The sequence below is a fragment of the Bactrocera oleae genome, chromosome 3 (genome assembly GCF_042242935.1).
Source record: "Bactrocera oleae isolate idBacOlea1 chromosome 3, idBacOlea1, whole genome shotgun sequence".
In the NCBI taxonomy this organism is placed as follows: Eukaryota; Metazoa; Arthropoda; class Insecta; order Diptera; family Tephritidae; genus Bactrocera; species Bactrocera oleae.
Window position 1 is genome coordinate 6132800 of NC_091537.1, and position 19399 is coordinate 6152198.

At 34.4% G+C, this 19399-nt stretch overlaps 5 protein-coding genes across 9 annotated transcripts; 2 read left to right on the forward strand and 3 right to left on the reverse strand.

The window, feature by feature from the left end:
- The first annotated feature begins 562 nt into the window (after positions 1 to 562).
- On the forward strand, positions 563 to 5166 carry LOC106617670 (uncharacterized). 2 transcript variants are annotated; one of them, XM_070107337.1, is made up of 3 exons: positions 563 to 692; positions 834 to 1836; positions 4276 to 5166. In XM_070107337.1, exons 2-3 carry the CDS (start codon positions 1725 to 1727, stop codon positions 4884 to 4886), a joined length of 723 nt encoding a protein of 240 aa, XP_069963438.1. In that variant the 5' UTR covers positions 563 to 692; positions 834 to 1724; the 3' UTR covers positions 4887 to 5166. The 2 variants fall into 2 exon arrangements, with proteins under 2 accessions (XP_069963438.1, XP_014090508.1); XM_014235033.3 differs by lacking the exon at positions 563 to 692 and having other exon boundaries at positions 823 to 1836.
- Positions 5167 to 7057: 1891 nt separating this feature from the next.
- LOC106617665 (putative nuclease HARBI1) lies at positions 7058 to 18181 on the forward strand. Of its 4 annotated transcripts, none has more exons than XM_036358767.2 (3): positions 7058 to 7078; positions 16813 to 17047; positions 17130 to 18181. In XM_036358767.2, the coding sequence occupies exons 1-3, from the start codon at positions 7073 to 7075 to the stop codon at positions 18047 to 18049; spliced, it is 1161 nt and encodes a 386-aa protein (XP_036214660.1). In that variant the 5' UTR covers positions 7058 to 7072; the 3' UTR covers positions 18050 to 18181. The 4 variants fall into 4 exon arrangements, with proteins under 4 accessions (XP_036214660.1, XP_014090501.1, XP_014090502.1 ...); XM_014235026.3 differs by lacking the exon at positions 7058 to 7078 and adding an exon at positions 16573 to 16756; XM_014235027.3 differs by lacking the exon at positions 7058 to 7078 and adding an exon at positions 16573 to 16756 and having other exon boundaries at positions 16833 to 17047.
- Positions 8972 to 13226, reverse strand: Ugt36A1 (UDP-glycosyltransferase family 36 member A1). The gene is made up of 4 exons (XM_014235032.3): positions 12246 to 13226; positions 9690 to 10123; positions 9392 to 9608; positions 8972 to 9317 (listed from the first exon to the last, which is right to left on the reverse strand). The coding sequence occupies exons 1-4, from the start codon at positions 12890 to 12892 to the stop codon at positions 9023 to 9025; spliced, it is 1593 nt and encodes a 530-aa protein (XP_014090507.3). The 5' UTR covers positions 12893 to 13226; the 3' UTR covers positions 8972 to 9022.
- Positions 15050 to 16439, reverse strand: LOC106617668 (AN1-type zinc finger protein 2A). Its single transcript, XM_014235031.3, has 3 exons — positions 15897 to 16439; positions 15727 to 15838; positions 15050 to 15657 (listed from the first exon to the last, which is right to left on the reverse strand). The coding sequence occupies exons 1-3, from the start codon at positions 16328 to 16330 to the stop codon at positions 15475 to 15477; spliced, it is 729 nt and encodes a 242-aa protein (XP_014090506.1). The 5' UTR covers positions 16331 to 16439; the 3' UTR covers positions 15050 to 15474.
- On the reverse strand, positions 18179 to 19334 carry LOC106617666 (uncharacterized). The gene is made up of 3 exons (XM_014235030.3): positions 19156 to 19334; positions 18954 to 19095; positions 18179 to 18894 (listed from the first exon to the last, which is right to left on the reverse strand). The coding sequence occupies exons 1-3, from the start codon at positions 19173 to 19175 to the stop codon at positions 18277 to 18279; spliced, it is 780 nt and encodes a 259-aa protein (XP_014090505.1). The 5' UTR covers positions 19176 to 19334; the 3' UTR covers positions 18179 to 18276.
- Between the last annotated feature and the right edge of the window lie 65 nt (positions 19335 to 19399).

Consider the following 19399-nt stretch of genomic DNA (forward strand, 5'->3'; position numbering starts at 1 on the left):
GATTATAATTCTCACATAGGGCCGAGCTGTACCACTCACTTTAGATTTTAAGGCATACATAAAAATCATTATATATAATATTATATACATAAACATTTACTGAAAAGTGTAGGCATTTCGAAGTCTCTCCAGTAAAGCAGCAAAATTTTTGATATTTTTATTTGCTAACCGTTAACACAATATATTTTTTTTATTGTCTAAAGTTTCTTATGAAAGCAGGATAAAGGATAATAATTTTTTATCCTATGTGCAGATATATTATATTTAACAGCGGTTCTTTCTGCAACTGGTGTGAATCTTAGGTACAAGTTTTCTCATATTATGGTGTGTGGCTTGGCTACAAGTGGAGGATGCTATCGTCCTCATATCGAAAATAAAATCACGAGTTTAATAATTCATTAAACTTTCCTCCTCCCAGACTCGATCTCACATTAAACCGTGTAAGCTATACTATATTCGAGCACAATGAAGTGTCAACCTAGCGGCGATGTCGATGACGCAGCATCGATTATTACTGCTTAAGAACATTTACTTTCAGTGCAATGACAGAACAGCAAACAGGTGGACGGACAAACGGATGACTGACGAGGAGGACTGGTTTTAATACGCAGCAAGTTTTTAAGCTGTTTACAAAAGTTTCGAAATGTATTTCGATTTAATTTGAATTCACCAGCATAGTACTACCTGTGTATGTATGTATGAAAGTTATAAATATAAGTGTATATCTGTATGTAATGATATGTTATTATTTTCATTTTTTATTATTGTTATGATTTTTTTATGACTGTGTTTGCTGGAATAATCGGAATTCTTTGGCGGTGTGTTGTTGGAAGTTTTTATAACGTGGCGCGCAGCTGCCGTGGGCTCAGTATATTCTAAACAGCAAACGCGTATACACGCATGCGCGAACATAGTATGAAAAGCATTTACAAAACCAACCTATAAAATACACCTACGTGCAAAAAAAAACGCTTGGAAATACAAACGTACATATGTAAATACGTACACCCGACAGCCTACAGGCTACTTGTGTGCACCTGAGACAATATTTAAAAATAATCCAAATAAAATTCACCACATTGGCACGCGATTTTGGGTGCGAGACTTTAGCTGTCATGCTTGAATTTCTATTAAAGACCGTTAAGTGATTGTGGCCAATGAATAGATGAAAATTTTGAACACTTAAAGGCGAAAAGGAGAAAAACACCGAAAATATGCGAAAAACGTATACAATTTCATAGACGAACATTTATGAATTTTCCACTTGAGCGCCTCACACAGCCAGACATACCTACATACATACATATGTGCATACATACGCGCGCACATTCGCCAACCAAACAAGACAACGCGCCGCTGCAACTTGTGCCACAGTGATCAATCAGCAGTAGCCGCAACAGCAGTCGTCGATAAGCGGCAATCGCAAACGCGTCCAGTGAAAACTCAGTTGCACATTTTCCACATAAATTTTTTACTTTTGTTTTAGCAAGTTTTGCTTTTTAATTGCCAACGCTTTGTTGGTCGCGAGAGTGTGTGTAAGCGTGAGAAAGCGCGTAGTGTTTTAGTTTCCAACAACAGGCAGTCGGTAGTCACTGACATAGTTTCGGTGTTGCCGGTAAAGCAAACATTCACAAGATCATTGTCGAAAGCAACAAATTTCTCATCTATTCATTAACAGTTAGTGGATAAATTGATTTAAACGCACACTAGCAGTAGAAAGTGAAATGAAGATGCACCTATTCGTGTCCTGCCTGGTCTTGATCAGTGCAGTGTTGCATTGTGGGCTGGCGGCAAGTGCTTCCACTGTGGGTCTGTATGCACCAGATCGCTATGATGGTGAGTGAACAAATAAAACCTCAATGAATTGTTAAAAAAAAAAAAACAAAGTAAGTAAACAAGAAACAAGTGCCAAGTCCAAACGATATGTGAACCCGTTTCATGTTGGGTGAATTAACATTTTATATAGTGCAAAAATAGAAAGAGCATTAGATCACGCACAGCCAAGAGCTGTTATTGAGAGTAATTTTCAAAATCTTGTTTGTAAGGCAGTTTTTCAAAAAGTAAAAAAATATAAATTTAACAACTCAATGCAGTGATCTACAGAATATTCTGCACTGAAATATGTAGTGCTTAAGCCTAGATATTTATTTATTATATACTATGTCACAAGCTTTAGTTAGGTTAGATAAACAGCCCGATATTCGTGAAGCCACGTATAAACACATTTGGGCAGCTAGAGACGCCTATGCGTGATGTTACCCAAAACTCTTAGGTATGGATCGACAGTTCGACTTGGGTTTGCCCCAAATTTATTGAGGCGATATAAGCCGCCTCTACTCAATACAAGATACCCGATACTACCGAGATGCTTCAACCATAGTCTGGCGCAAGCTGGACAAAGTGGGAGAAAGTGTCTAGATATTGCCACCTCATCTTCCTCCAAGCAACTGTGACAAGTTGCGTCCTCTAAAATTTTTATCCTCACCGCATGAGTGCCAAGAGGACAGTATATACAGTAAGAACTCCAAACATTATGACATACTGTGTTTTCTCTTTTGTAGCATACATCCTAAGTTTTCTTGCGCGAGCTTAACTATATGTTACTTCTGTAAAAATCCGATGGAAATATTGAACAACAGTTCATTCCTTAAGATATGTGAGTGGATAAGATAGTACTGATATACTGAAAAAGGTTTCTGTATATTAAAAAATTTTCAATTTTAATATCGTTGAGGTATCTAACGTTGTTTTGCGGCAGCTTTTATAGAAAATTATGTTACGTTGGCCGGTAAGCTGCTGGAATATCAGTTCATTCATATTTTTTTAAAACTGGTAGTTAGTAAATTGTGCCTCTGATAATTATGTAGCCGCTCTGGCACTTATGAAGCAGCGTGTATTGTAGCCTACGCTACACTCTATCATCAGTCGTTCAGTAGGTCTAATTAATAGTATATATTTTTGCCAATTATAGAGGCTGTACTTAAAAAGTCATATTAAGTGCTGTTTTATCACTTTCGGTACTATATTCCTGATGCAATAATTTTTGTTGCGGTTAAAGTTTCAAATCCGTTTTTCTACCCTCTATCAGCGTTCACTATTTTGTGACATTATTATAAAAGTTGGTAAGTCTGCAGAACACAAACTCAAAAACTACATAAAAATACAAACACAAATGAAATGAAACTATCAAACCTCGTGACATTCAAGGGGTGCGAGAGATCTTATGAGACGCTCGAATAAATAGGAGCGATGACCGACTAAAACTCATTTTTATACCTATGATATAAAATCTTATAAGCATTTATATGGGAGACCCACATGCTCCATACATTTTTTCTAAGTTGTATTAAGATCAAAGGAAATATATTAGCGCAAAACTTTAAGCCTCGGCAGTGAGTTATTCAAAGGATATATGAAACGAGACGCAGAAATTCGTTAGAACATCAATGTTCAAGAATTCCTATTGAAACAACATGTGTTTGAAATGCTGTTTCAGAAAATTAGGCACCAATGATCCCGCCGAACTAAAATATGTGCCAAACAATAATTTTTTCGGTTGAGTTGCTATCTGTTCAAACTTTCGAGGGTTGCTATTCCTCCAAAATGTGCGCCAGCTTAACGATAATTAATTTTTTTTTAATAAAAAATTAGATGAAACGAAGTACTATAGTTTCAACAAGAGTCTAGATTTGAATATTCTCAATAACTAAAGGATTTTAGGGTGATTTGAGCCCATGGCGCCTTTCGGCACTGTACCTCTCTGTGGAAATAGCAGTAATAGCAGCCCAACAATTTTGCATATGAACAACAACTTGTTGTTGTTTCGAGGGTATTAAGCTGTAACCGGACATAATTTGTGAGCAAAAAAACAGCAACGCGCAAAGAAGTGTTAAAATTTCTGACAAGTCGGTGACTCCTTTGAACACGCAAGCACTATTTGCTTACTGCTATAGCCACATATTATAAATGAACAGGTACGTTCTTTTCAACACATTGCATGTCACTTCATTTAAAGCAATTAATCATAATTAATCTCTTGTGTATTTGCAACAACAGCACGAGCTGTGCTACAAGTACCTGTGCCTCGGTATTCTGATAATTACATTCCAACTAAGTAAGTCATCGCAACGGTGATGACATCAAGCAACAATAATTCTGCATGCAATCTTTATACAGGCGTATATATGTATATTTGTATTCCTATACACATCTATATATATCTGCTTGTGTGTAGTGTTTTTCCAATTTATATACGCTTTTGCATTCTGATTGCAGGCATACCGGAAACATGTCTCTTGCCCATGGACTTTGGCTACTGTCGGGCTAAAGTGAAGCGCTACTATTTCGATATGCGTCGCATGAAGTGCGCCATGTTCTACTTTGGCGGCTGTGCGGGCAACGTCAACAACTTCAAAACGTTGGAGGAATGCAATCGCATATGCCTGGACGGTTATGGTGATTATGACAGCCCGAATGATGTGGTAGCCGTCAACAAGGCAAGCGGACGTGATTACCGCGGTCGCGGCAGTGTGAACAGCAACAGCAACAGCAACAATAACAACAACAACAATGCTGGCAGTAGTAGCAGCAGCAGCAGCAGCAGTACCAGCAATCGTGGCGTCAACAGCAGTGTCGGTGGCATTAAGAACAACACGTCCGCAACCAGTTATGGTGGCAGTGTTAGCGCACTAGATGCCAGCTATAAGAATAGCTATAACAAGTACAGCAGCAACACATATAACACCAACATCGGCAGCAATGTTAATGGCAATAATAGCGGCCTTAGCAGCAGCAGCGCTCCCGGCAACTCTGTGAACAATAACACAAAAATCATACGCAACAGAAGTGATGACAATCTCGATGAATATGATTACGAGGAGAATTAAGTGTATTACCATATTCGTTTGTGTTCATAATGGAAATGAAATACAAAGTATGTAACTTCCTTCATGCGCTACTGCCAAATAACCTATAACTATTACTATTACTATTTTTTCTTTGTATACAAATTTTGTTATTTATTTTATGCATATGAAATACTTATATAAATTAACTTCAGTATATCTTCTTTATGCAATGCGCAAAACATTTTGAAATATTACCTAATTTTGCGCTCCAAACAAAATAAGTGTATAGAAAACGAAATAAAAAAGTATTAAAAACAAATCACTTTAAACTTTAATTTTAGTTTTAGGCATACATAAAAACCATAATATATGCATAAACATTTACTGAAAAGCGTAGGCATTTCAAGGTCTCTCCAGTAAAGCAGTAAAATTTTTGATATATTTTGCTAATTACTATGTTCGAATTTGCATAGTAAAATCTAGTTGGATAGGTAATCATTTGAAATTGAATGGATTTATGAGCAGAATTTCGATGGGTTATACTGCTATGTACTCAGATCAATTCTCATGAGAACACATTGCGTGATGCGCATATATTATATTTTAATAGCAGTTAATACCACAAGTAGAAGAAGTAGAATTATTAGTAAACCTCTTGAGAAAGTTTAATCAACAATTTAGATTTAATAAATAAGATAATTTTGTTTCCATACTTTCACATATTCGCATTTGCTGAAAATATATGCACTTCAAAGTGATCAAGTCTAGAGAACTTTTTAAGTAAAAATGTAATTTGTGTTACTTAATCTAAAAATTTATTTTTCAAAAATGTTTCCTTGTGTTGATTTTTCTGCTTAAAATTATCTCGAATCTAAGAACTAAAAAAAAATATATTACTACACTAGACAAGTATATTGTAAAAAAAATTACACTCAGCGTGACTTAAAAAAATCTTATTGCCTCGATCATAAACTGACATATGTATGTGTATCACTCAGAAGGTCGTGTGAAAATTTCGAATCGATCAGTCCAGTCGTTTCGAAGAAATTTTCCTTACAGATTCTGAAAACAGCGTTTCAAGAATAGGGCGTTTAAAGTTTGGGGAGTCGTTTATATTAAGTTAAATTCACAAATACGCAAATAACTCTGAAACTATTTGCCGGATTAACTTCAAATTTTCGGAGAATATTTTCAGAAACAGAATTCGATTTTTTAAAATTCATAGCCTCTTTACAAAAAACTATCGAAACCTTAAACAATTAAATCAAAAAAAATTTTAAAAACCTCATTTAGACCACGCTTTGCAACCAGACAACTTTGAAGAATACAAGCGATAGACAAAACATCACCCTAGAAAAAGTACCAAAGAAGTGGGTGATTAAGTAATCTAATGATAATCCACGATTGTAGAATAATAGTATAAAAAAGTAATAATTAATTTTAGATAATGTTCAATATCAGTCCTTGTGGGGTTTTTGAAGCAAAAAACCATTTTGTCATTTATTATTTTGTGCTATTGGAGAGACTTATCTGTAAGCTGAAGAAATGACGATGACTTACTTATTTCGAAGTAAAAAATTCTATTTAAGTAATAATAAACCGATTTGTTTGGAGCATGTTAAGAATACGTTGTTTAGCAGCTTTTTTAACGAACGGTGCTTTGTCACTGTCATTGTCATTGTCATGGCCTTTTTTAAGCTACACTTGTTGTTCTAGAAATTCTCTCTACTTACGTTCACATATGTATGTACGTACATATAACGAGAATATGATCTTGCTTTTCATACAACTATAATACGATTAGAGATATTTAGAAGGGATTTGATGGCGCTGATGCTGTCATTCGGTCCATGTGTGACGTCAATAGTGAGTGCTTACTCACCTTCTCGCTGCGACTCTGCGCATGTGCGTATACCTATATACTAACACACATATATATGTATGTAGATATTTGTGGAATTGAATTGGCTATTTTGATTATTGATTTCATGTGGTCCACCTTCAATTACTTTCACATTTACACAGATTTGAATAATTTTGTGCGTATTTGCAATGAAATGTATGACACTTACTTAGCACCTCATATTTAAATAACAATTTATATTGCATTATAATTCATATACACATCGATTGCTCATGGAAAACCACATATGCGTGATTTAATGAACTTGTCCAAGTTCTCCTCGACGCATGGCTGTGTCATCAGAAAGCAGATCTTAGCAAGAATGTTGGTGAGTAGATATTAATACAGATAATTTTTAATATGTTTGGATTTCTATTTGAACAATTATTGATCTTACGGTTTTTAAAAACAACCTCAATTGATATGTAGGTACATATGTATGTATATAATCGAAATCAGATTATAAAAATAGATTAAGCATTTCTTCAGATATACCATCCGATGTAAGAAAAAATCATGTTTACAACAAACTTAACGGATACAACTAAAGAAATTGGTAAAATTTAGCTCTGTATTAGATAGGTTTACAACTAGAACTAGATAGTCAATAGAAGATTTTCTGAAAGATACAAAGGTAATATGACAGAAAATCAATATCGCTCAGCAAATGTGATTATAAACTACCGTAAACCCATTAAAAACGATTTGAAGCAAACAACCGAGCCAAACGAGTTCTACAAAAACATTGATAGCTTCAAACTACTTGAAAGACGACATATAAGACACCTTGGCCACAGAACCCAAGGCGTGTGATGAGTAATTCGACAAAGATTGTTTGAAGTTGTTGATTGTCTTTAAAATACTATTATTAAATATACACGGTGCGCGATCTTAAATGCTAACTAAACATTAAATAACCGACTTACGGTACACACCGAAACAACGCCACGAAATGGTGACGCTTTGCATTGACAATAGTTTTTCTATGAAGCCAAAGCTAATTTCACACTGTTTAGCGGCATTAATATGCAAACTAGCCGTATTTGGCATTTTTACAATGTCCATTTGAGATATGTATATGATATACAGGGTTTGCCAAAAACTGTCATAGCGACTCAATAAGGTAGACTCTCATTTTCGAGATAAGAGATTGCTTATAGTTATAATATAATCACATCCGCTTAGTGGTTATACATTGATTATAACACTCGCCAACAATGTAATTAATTATTTTCCGACATAAAGGCCTTAAACTAATTACACGAAAGAGTCCACATGTTTATGTCCTAGGATTAATTTTTGAAAATATAAGTATGCATAAGATTAAAATTAATCGAGATTGGTATAAAGTTATATATATCAAAATGATCGCGAAGACGAAAGCGTCTGTCCGCACAGATGAAACTTTAATAAAAATAAAAATATCTTGACGCTTGCTACACGTAAGTTAGGTTACAATAACTACTACATACATGTATATTAGGGTGGGTCAAAAAAACAAATGTTTTTTCTTTCCCTTCGTACTATGATAAATTTGTTAATACACATCTCTAAGTCATGTTCTCCAAGTATGAGCTCTTTATTGTAACGGGAACGTCCTTTAATTACGGGTTTCCATTTTTTTCTTTTTATCAGATAAAAAAATTCATATCCCGCTTCCAACTACTTGAAAAAAATATCTCGTTTCATAGATTAATGTTCTATAATATGGTCTCTTACGGGTTTTCCCTAAACCTAATCGTTTTAAAGATATTATCGGTTGAGATTTGACTATTTAAAAAAAATTTGTTTTTTTTCTTTTAAATTTTACAAGTCAATGAAAAAACATCACTTTAAACTGCAAAGCTCATAGTCTTGTAGGAAATTGTATGCTCTTTAAAAATTGTCTATTTTTTCTCTTTTTTGTTTGTTTTTTTGTTACCCTTTAATAGGCATTGATGTTTGACTATGAATATCTCGTAAAAGCTTAACTCAACAGACTAAATTAAAAAGTGACTGTGTGGTTGCGGGTTTGTGACAGGAACTATCATTATTACCACATTGCGCATCAAACTATACAGCCAAAACTCTTTGGACGTCTGATGTCAAAAAAATTGTGTGATTGTCAAAGTGGAAGATTGACGAGACGAACAAACAATTTTTACAGAATTAATTTCTCTAAAAAGTTTGAAAGACAAAAGTATATACAATAACTTCTAAGTACAATATGTAAAATTCTAAGTTAAACTAAAGCAAAATTTTTATTATTCAATAATATTTATATTTAGTACAATTATTTCGTTTTCACTTTGCCACTTTGTTTGCCGCCTTTGAAAAGGCCGCACAAACGTTGCAAAAGCGCACGTATAATGAAGATGAGCAACGCGAGACCGATCACAATAATTGACACACTGTCCAGTGAGTAATAGACGAACCAATTTAGTTTTACCGCCTTTGTCTGCAGCAATTTATGCGCCATTTTGCCGTTCTCCTGCAACAAATGTTCCACCCACCACACGGCTCTGTCCAGCGGTTTCATGTTTTGATTGCGGAATAAATGCGAAAGCGCGGCAGCATTCTCAGCATAACTGTGCAAAATAAGAATTAGGAGTATTAGATAAATTAATATCTAAATATACACACAAACAAGCACCGTGCTCACCTCTTGCGGCGCATCTCTTTAAGCGTCGCTTTTAAATTCTTTTCATTAATATCGTCGAAGGAGAGTATAGAGCCTACACCACGATTTTGTACCGCGTATGCGTTAACGCTTTGATCACCGTAGAGTGGTGTGACAATTAGCGGTTTGCCACAGTATATATTCTCAGTGGTGCCGAGTAGACCACCATGCCCCCAAAATAATTTCACCTTGGGATGACCTACAGAAAATTATATATACGCAATATATATACAATATAAATGTCATCAATTCTTAATTCTTCCGTGTCCCACATACTCACAGATCAGACTAAATTGTGGCGCCCATTTTACGAAGAGGAACTTCTTACTTTTCGTTGGCACTTCGTCAGTCTCCCATTTCCAAATCACATTGAAAGGCTGTTGTTCGAGCACTTTGACTATTGTTTGCACTTTCTCACTGGGCATGCTAGACGAACGTACCATAGAACCCCAGCTAAAGAAGAGCACACCTTCGGCTGGTGCATTTTTTAAGAATTTCTCAATTTCATCAGGTAATCGCGCATTTAGTGCTGTCTCATCGATATGTATACCACCCATTTCGATTAACTGTGAAGTTAATGGTTTATTACCGTGTAGCGTGTAATGTTGATTGACCAAAACGAAGCTGGTGCTTCGTTTGGCATAATCATCAACATCGAAATCCACATTTAGATATTTGTTGATCACTTTGCGATCATAATAATTTGTGCGATAACTGTAAAATAGCATAACAGAGATCTCAATCAAGACTCGACAAAACTAAAAATGTGCGGGTTTCTGGCTTTGAGGCGAATTATTTTATATTAGGCGCACTTAAAGAAGAGATAACTGTCACTTTTCATAAAGACTGAATACTAACTTTTATAATCTTTGTGTTAATACTAAGTGTGCATACGGTATCGTTAGTAAACTACCAGTTAAACTACCCTCCATTCAGTAATCATTTGATCACATTTCTCAAACATCTCTGTCATGATGTCTCTTTTGTTCAACCCTATCGAAACAATCTCATTATGTAAGCATATATGTGGAACTTATCATACCAGCGAAGATATATTCAGTTGAAGTAGATATTCTGAAAATATCTTGCTAAACAATTATAGTAACATATAATAAGGAAACGCTAAATTCCCGAGGAACCGAACTATGTACAGCGGAATGTCGGTTAAATGGAGCATTATTCATCAATGCACATTTTGGGTTTGTTGACTCGTAGTTGGATAGAACTAACAAAAATAAAATGGTAGTAAGCTATTATATCCTTCACTTTCATGTTGCTTTTGGGAGCGTCGAAAAATGGTTTTGTTACATAACACTTTAGTTGTCAATCATTTTATGAGCATTAAGGAATATGTCCACTGTAGAAGTTTCAAAAAATCCTTTTATTTCGCTTAAACTGTGCTTTATAGTCATAAAAATTAGTTTAAAGTTAATTTCTAGCGAGAAAATTTTTTTCAAGCGACTTTAAGCAAATATATGTACAGTTATAAATATATATATGTAAAACTTTAAACGCATTTTTCTCAAAACTTGTTTTTTCGAATTGGCGAGACAAATAACTTTGATAATTTTTATCCGATCGACTTCAAATTTTGAAATTATCTGCAGAATTAATTTTGGCATAATTAGAAAACTTTTTTATGGCCAGTTCATTACGAAATTATTGACTAAAATTTTAATTTTTCTGTTCAAATACCTATAATTTTTGAAGAAATCAATATTTTGAAATTTCCCTACATACCTTTCATGTAGATTAACGACGTTTTTTTTATTTTATCTCGGGACAACATTTGTGGATGTTAAATGTCTAGCCGCGGCGCGCTTAAAAACACGATCAAAGAGACAACGCACGAATTGATTATTAAAGTCAACCGAAAAAAATAAGTTTTCATCAGCTTGAGCTTTAAACTTGGTAAGTGTTTCATTAGTTCTGTGAATAAATGATTAAAGCGCGAAAAAAAATAATGAATCTACAGTAGCCAAACCGCTTAAATCTATAACTTTCTAAATTGCTATTTCATTTGAGATACAAATAAAGATTATTGATTATATTGGCTTATGCAAAAACCTGCAGCAAACATGCGTGCATACCGCTTCACTCCATATTCCCGATAGCATGCCCCCTAATATGTAGATAGCTCATCGTTCGTATGTATGTATGTATTATGTATGAGAATACCAATTTTTCACCAAAAATTTTCATACAAGACCTTAATTTTTTATTTTTTTTGATGGATCAGTTTGTATGACAGCTATATATAGTACCTATAGTGGTCCAATATCGACAGATCTGACAAATGAGCAGCTTTTTGGGGAGAAACGAAAGTGTGAAAAATTTCATATCTTTCGATATATGAAAAACTAAATCGACTTAGCTCGTCACTCTGATCGTTTATATATACAATCATATACCTTATAGCGTCTTCCACGTTTCCTTCTGAAAGTTACAAACTTCGTGGCAAACTTAATATTCCCTGTTGGGGGTATAAAAATGCTAACACCTAGAAATATTTTCACGCCCTTAAGTTTTACGAAGCGCAATAATATATAAAGTGCGACTGCATTGAACTTTGTGCTTCCTTACATATTGAAGATATCACTTTCATCAAGAAATACAAGTATATTGCTGAATAAATTAATTTCATCATATACATATCTCTCGATTGACTGTAACAATTGATAACAATGCTAATCTGAGGTGATCGCCACTTCTAGGTTTATAAGCGTATTCGATTAATGTGTTTCCATATAATCAATCCCTACTGCTAATTATATATGTATATGTATATTATTTGTATTTATATTGTGCCATTAACCGGCACTTGATAATTTCTTACCGATAAAGATTCTTGATTACATTCGCTTGTACGAAATTCAGTAGACGTTCATGCCAGTTCAATTCTTCCGAGAAGCCGACAAATTCAGATTGTACATGAGAGGGGAAATCAGGCAAGGCAATACGATTGTAGAAATAAGGCATTAATAAGCAACTACTTAAACCCACTATTGGTACTTCCAGCAGATATGGTATGCCCAACTCGCAATCCGTATTAAAGAACTCGGTAATAACCAAATCGAATGGTTGTTGTTCGTGTTTTTTAAGTATCGTTTCAATATGACCGCTCTCATAGAACCGTTTGCAGGCTTTTTGTCCCTCTTTATGTAATAAATCTGCTTCCAATAAAAGATAGTGTAACGGACGACGCGGTAGAACGTCATTGAAAGTGACCATATTTCTGGTTTTTTCACCTGCTAACAATAATTCTTCATAGTTGTTGGTGGTATTATCGGGCGCTTGAATATGTGTGACCACGGTGACATGATGACCATGCTCCGCCAATGTGCGCAATAGGGGAAAAAATACCTTAAAATGACTGTAGCCAAAGTGGGGAAATATGCCGAGTATGCGACCGCCAGCAACGATTTTTGTTGGAGAGACTGCAAGAGCCAGCAATAAATAAATCAATAACATCGATTTGGCCATTTTTGTGCAACTGTTTTCCGTTTTCGCGTATTCACACACTATATAATCACTATATCAGCAATGTTATACAACTATTGTTGACTTTTAAGGAATTTGCCGAGAAATTGTATACCGAGTAACTGTATATTATGTATGTGTATCTAATGAAAATCAATTTATTTCTAGTAGAATATGGCAAAACGTGTTAAAAAAAAACGCCGGCAAGTGTGCTTTTAGTGAAGCCAAATAAGTAAAAATGGCATAGCTGTCGTCTTCTGGGATGCGTTGTCCCCGCTGTCTACTCAATCACAGACCACAAAACCCACTGAATTGCTCTTCCCGCAAAATTATACAAAATATGCGTTCGTAATTTAAATTTATATTGGTTTTATGTAAATATATATACAAATGTATATATACATAGTTAGAGTGATCTGCACAAACGTTAGTCTGGCTCTTGCCATAAGCAGGTATATATGTATGTACGTTTTGTTTTCATTAACCTATTTATTATTATTTATTATTCCCGAGAGAGCAGACATTCTATTACGCTCCGTACTGATAGCGAAAGTCACACGAGCATTCATTCAAATGTATGCTGGTTTGTAAGTTCTTGTTTACATATTCACATATTTTGTGTGTAAAAATTTCCTACGCGATCTATTTCGAGCAATAAGGTTGTTTTTATACGTCTTCAAATTTACCCGGTATCTCAATTTCTTTCTATACTCGTATAAATTATTATTAATGATTATTTTTTAATTACTATATAGCTATTTCAATGAACTTATTTAATTGATAATTACCGATCATGTTTCAAGTGACATCAGGTACTTAATGAAAATTAATTACCTGAAAGATAATGGCTAACTTGCACAAATTGTGCAACTACAAAAAATAAAAACGATTAATTATTGACGATAATTTGATCGTACGAATTGCGATTCTACGACGAGACAACAACTGTAAAGAATATTTCAAACCTAACGGAAGCTGCTACTCTCGAAATTTGTATGAGGTCATGAGCAGTGGGAATTATTTCAATGTTTGTAAAACTTTTACCGATTCAGATCTTTTTTGGCATGGAAAAGTTATTTTCCTAGTTCAATGAATTAGTCATACAGAATTGCAGGGAAGATTTGGACCGATTTTAACAATCCAGTCCCAAAAGACACAATGATAAAAGAAATAAACTCAAAAAATATGACTGAGGAATCTCACAAATTGACTGGTATATTTAGTAAAATTAATCATAGCAATGAAGACCAATATATTGAGTATATGGAGGCTAGAAAAATGTCTGCACCAATTTTCTCAATTTTCGGCACCAAAGCAATAAAATTTAAGAAAAGACTATTTTATAAAGATACTTGTACCTTACATATTTCCCGACACATACGGAACCGAAAACCCCAGATATGCTATGTGAGTTGGAGCAGGGTTTGCGAATATTTTAAAGTTTATTCATACTGATCGAACAAAATCAATATAAAGATCTTTCCTTTACACCCTTTTATGCTAAAAGAAATGCATAGCACGTTTTTTCTTTATTTTTAATTATAAACTTGGAATTAACACTTTTTATTTTCCAAGCCGGTAATTAGAATTAAAAGTTTAATTTTTAATTTTTTTTTTTGTGAATTAACATTTTTTTATCATTTAATCCGGTATTTTCGATTAAGAATTTAATTTTTCTTTTTTTAAGTAATGTTTTCGGGATTACAAAATAAAAGAATTTGATTCGAATGTTAATGCATGGCATGAGCAAACAGAAAGCACCAGGACTCTAAGGGCAACTTGTAATAGAAGATACCGCTTGCTAGTGTGTCTCTCTGAGTGATGCGGGTGAGAGACGGAAGGAGCAGGGGATAACCGAACAGGGCACGTAGGAAAGCAGAAGAGAATATGTGAAAGCTAGAGGGTAGTCAGAATAAGAGCTGAATAGAGGCAGAGACAATCCGTGTGGACCGAGAAGAGACAGCGAGAGGCCAGGAGAATTAGTGGCAAGTAGTAAGAGCCCTGGTGCAACTGTGAGAATCGTGGAAAAAGCAGGGCTATATGAGTAAAACACGAAGACTTTAGACCCAGTGGGTGGTGCTCTGCTCTGCCTTGATAAATATTGAAGGTGCGATCATATATGTATGTACTAAAGCAATTATCAAAACGAGTTTTTGTGAATTTATTTTAATATATAAGCATCTATTTTATTTAAAACGAACAACTACAATTTGTAAATCAAGTACAACAATGACTCGCTACAGAGGACAACGCCTCATCATTATAGTCTGCTAAATTTAACTCCACTACTATTAGCTTAATTACAAATTATAAAGAAACAGGCATCTTTACTAACTGAACACCAAAATCTGTAATGTATATACACCGGTGCACCACGTAATTATTTAAAGAGTGTTTTAAATTCTTAAACATTTTTGTATTAACTGCTAATGCGCACTGGCATCTTGCAAAACATTACAATTTTAATATTCATTCATTAAATGCCGCAAATAAAACCCCTAAATATTAATAGTATGTTAGATTTTATAAACTAAATCTTATACAGCCTGTAAAACATTAAATTCTAACAATTCGTCGAACCCATACTACGAGAGTAAACATTTGTCCTTGACATTTGTTGTTTGTCCATCACGACCGCCTACACGTACTGTAGCATTGGCTTGTACTGAAGAATTCGCAGCAGCTTGATTGCGACGTTCCCGATCCGCACTTTCGTCTAATTCCATAATCGATAAAGCGAGTGCCCGCGCCAACGCTTCATCCTCTGTCTAAAACGAAAAAATAATAATAAGAGTTAAGCATTTCGAAAGTAATTCTTATTGGAAATTATTAATTACCATATTTCCTTGAATATTTTGCACTTGTGTGCCAATCGGTACTACATTTCGTTTTGGCTGTGCGTTGAACAATGAAGTTGGCTTATTTGTGCGACGATATTCGGCGGCAGTACTAAAATAGAAACGGATGTTTATTTCAAAAAATATTTTGATATAAAGTAAAAACTTACGCTGCTAAAGCACGCTGATCTACGTTTACACCAGATGCATTGTTACATTCGTGATCTGTAGTGTGCCGATGACGCAAACAATAATTTTTTTTACATTCTCTACAAGTAACTGGAATAAGTTCTTTTTTTTTGCAGTTTCTATAGCTGCAACGATTTGTATAAATTTTCTTTGTGTCAGATTTGCACTGTTGGTCAATATGGCGACCCACTGTTATATCAGGTTCGACACCTGGCGCTGTGGGTACTGGCTCACCACACAATGGACAAATGGGTACTTGCATATCCTTACGACGTGGACCCATGCACGAGTGGTTATCATAATTAAAGTGTGTCGAACAAAATACCTTAATACACGAATCACATTTAAATGGCAGGAAATCTAAGCGATTGCAGGTGGATTCGTTGCAGTGTTGACCGAGGTGTGGAAACTCCATTTTAAAACTAACTGCCTACTAGGTAGATTGCTGCTATTTAAAGTATGTAAGAATTGTGACAAAATATTCTAGACAAAACAGGAAACTTCCTTAATATAACATGATGACTAAACAATAAAAGTGAAATTGTTTAAAAGACTAATGTCAAAATTTTACTGTCAAAAATATATTTATTTTTCTCCTTCTTCTTCTGCTTTACAAAAATGCCATTCACCGTAAGCGACCACCTGTACAAATCGTTATATTACAGTTATGGTGCATTTGCCCGTACTTGTAAAGGTTAATGGAAAAATATGTAGCATTTGTAAACACTATTGTGCACTTCTACTTTAATAATTCGTATAAAATAGTTATGTTAAAAGGTGTAAATGTATATATTAAGATAGTAGAAATATAAAAATGGATAATAACACCATATCGAACTTGGTAAAGAAACTAATTCGCTTTTGGAACTGTGTGTTTTTACAAAATATCCTCTTTAGATAACAAATTTCTTTTCAAGTGAAGAGCTGCTCATGAGTGGAATGGTCCGAATAGAGGATATTTTAGATAGTGTCCAATCAAGTTCTAGTTCCGAGTCCTCATCAAGTTCCGATGACTCCGAACGAGAGGAAACCATCAAGGGTGACAATTTTTGTGATGTTATCGACAATTACAGTAGTATTGAATTTAGGACCCACATGAGACTTCGACGTTCAACTGTAGAATTTTTAATTGGTATAGTGCAATATTTAAAGTAAATATTATACACAATTTTATTATATTTATTTATATATGTTTTTTAATTTTTTTTTTATAGAGAAATATTCTGCTACTATAGCCAAAAGCACAAATCCTGGTGGAAGAGCAAGAGTGACACCCAGAACTAAGGTGTATTTATATATTTGGTATATAGGTCACACGGTAACCTTTCGAAACCTCAGCAGATTATTTGGTATTTCAAATTCAACAGCTTGGCACATTATAAATACTTTGTCGTCTTGGATTATTTCAAGTGGACATAAATTTATAAAGTGGCCACAAGATGCTGCCGCAACAGAGGTTGAACAGAAATTTAAGGACAAAAATGATATACCAGGAATAATCGGAGTCATCGGTTGCACGCACATACAAATAAAGGCACCAAATAATAATAAAGAAAATTATTTCAACCGAGCACATACCTACAGCTTAGTGCTGCAAGCAGTAGTTGATCCAGATAAAAGATTTACCGATCTATCATGTGGTGAGCCTGGATCGATGAATTCAAGCAAAGTTTTACGGAGATCCAATCTCTTTATCAAAGCACAGTTGGAGGGACAAGAATTATTTCCAAAGGACTACTTCTTATTAGGCGATTCAACTTATTCATCAACGAGTTGGTTGGTGTCACAATTTAAAGACGACAAATTGACTATGAGTCAACGACTATTCAATAAATTGCATTCATCTACTCATCTCGTGGTTGTAAATGCTTTTAGTTTACTGAAGGCACGCTTCAGAAGATTGCAACATTTTTCTGAACAAATGAATTTATGTTTTATGGTGAACATTATTGTTAGTGCTTGTGTTCTTCATAATATATGTATAGATTTAGATGACGTACTTATTGATGACTTTAAGGACAGTAATCTGCAGAAATTAGACAATAATATAAAAGCAGGACTCATTGAAGACGATATTTATATGGAAAGACGCGATCTACTATTTAAATATTTAAAAGAAAACAAAGTCATATAAGGTTACTAAAATATTTCAGAAATTCAACAATTTACAGAAATAGTTTAGTTTGTATGTATATAGTGAGTCAAGAAAATATTTTTTGAGTAGGAGATATTACAAAGCACTGAATAAATGGCACACAAGAAATTATGACATTTGTTTTATTCTTTATTAAACTTTCAAAACAATTTGACCCTCATAAGAAAACATTCACCAAAAGGTTTATAATACATAGACAAGTTTAACTACTTTAAATACGCCTTCAGCATCTCTAATTTTTTTTTCTCAACATCCTTAAGTACCTCAAGAATAGATTGATTTAGCCTTCTTCTCTCTTCTATTTTATTTTCCGCCAACTTTTGTTTAATCTTTAATTTCTGCTCATAATAAATTTCACGAGCGGTTTTCCTGCGACGACGTCGATTTGAAACTTGCGGTAATGATGCAGATGCAGACTGTGTCTGAGGTAATGGAGTTGGTTGCGTTGGTGATTTCATAGGAGTATATGAAGAAGGGGAAGATGGTGGTGACGATTTAAGTTCGAGTTGTGGTGAAGGAGACGAAGGTGGTGATGATTTAATATGTAATTCTGGATAAGATAGATCTGGTATTAATACATTATGCGCTGTAAAAACGGTATCGGTTGGTGACATTGCAAACGCATTTCCACTGTTTATGCCCATTTGTAGTCTATGATCATTTGAACCGGAATCCATATCTCCAAAAATTTCTTCCATTTCTGCCATGCATAGAGCATTGTTTGGGGATACACCGGTTTTGGCTTCATTTTCTTTCGCAGTTTTATATGTGGAATGTAAACTCCGTATTTTGTTTTCCAATGTTATTACCGTTGCCGATGAATCCTATATCAAATATTATCTATGATTTATATAAAGCATATGCATATATACTAGTTCCTTACTGTGAATCCATCCGCTATCATGTCTTCCAAAACATGTGTATATGCCAACCTCTTTTTTCCGTGGTGAACAAATTCATCTTTATGAGCTAAATAGCATTTTAGTAAGCTTTTTGTTTCGCGCACACTCCACCGTTTACGTTTTCTACAATTTTGTTATTATTATTTATTTCGTGTAGATTTTATATATCAAATTGATTCTTACTGCCTTTCATCGGACGACATTTTGTTCCTAGGTTGTTAAAGATGTTTTAATTAAATCACTATGCAAGTTGCATTCTATTGTGGTCAAAAAACTTGAACGCGTAAATGGTAAAACATGTAAACATCAACTCGGATTTATATTAGACTAGCGACCATGCTAGCGACAACTCACAAAGTTACCCGACTTGGTGCGTAGTGCTGCCAAGTAACATAATTACACTATTGTGACTGATATTAATATAAAC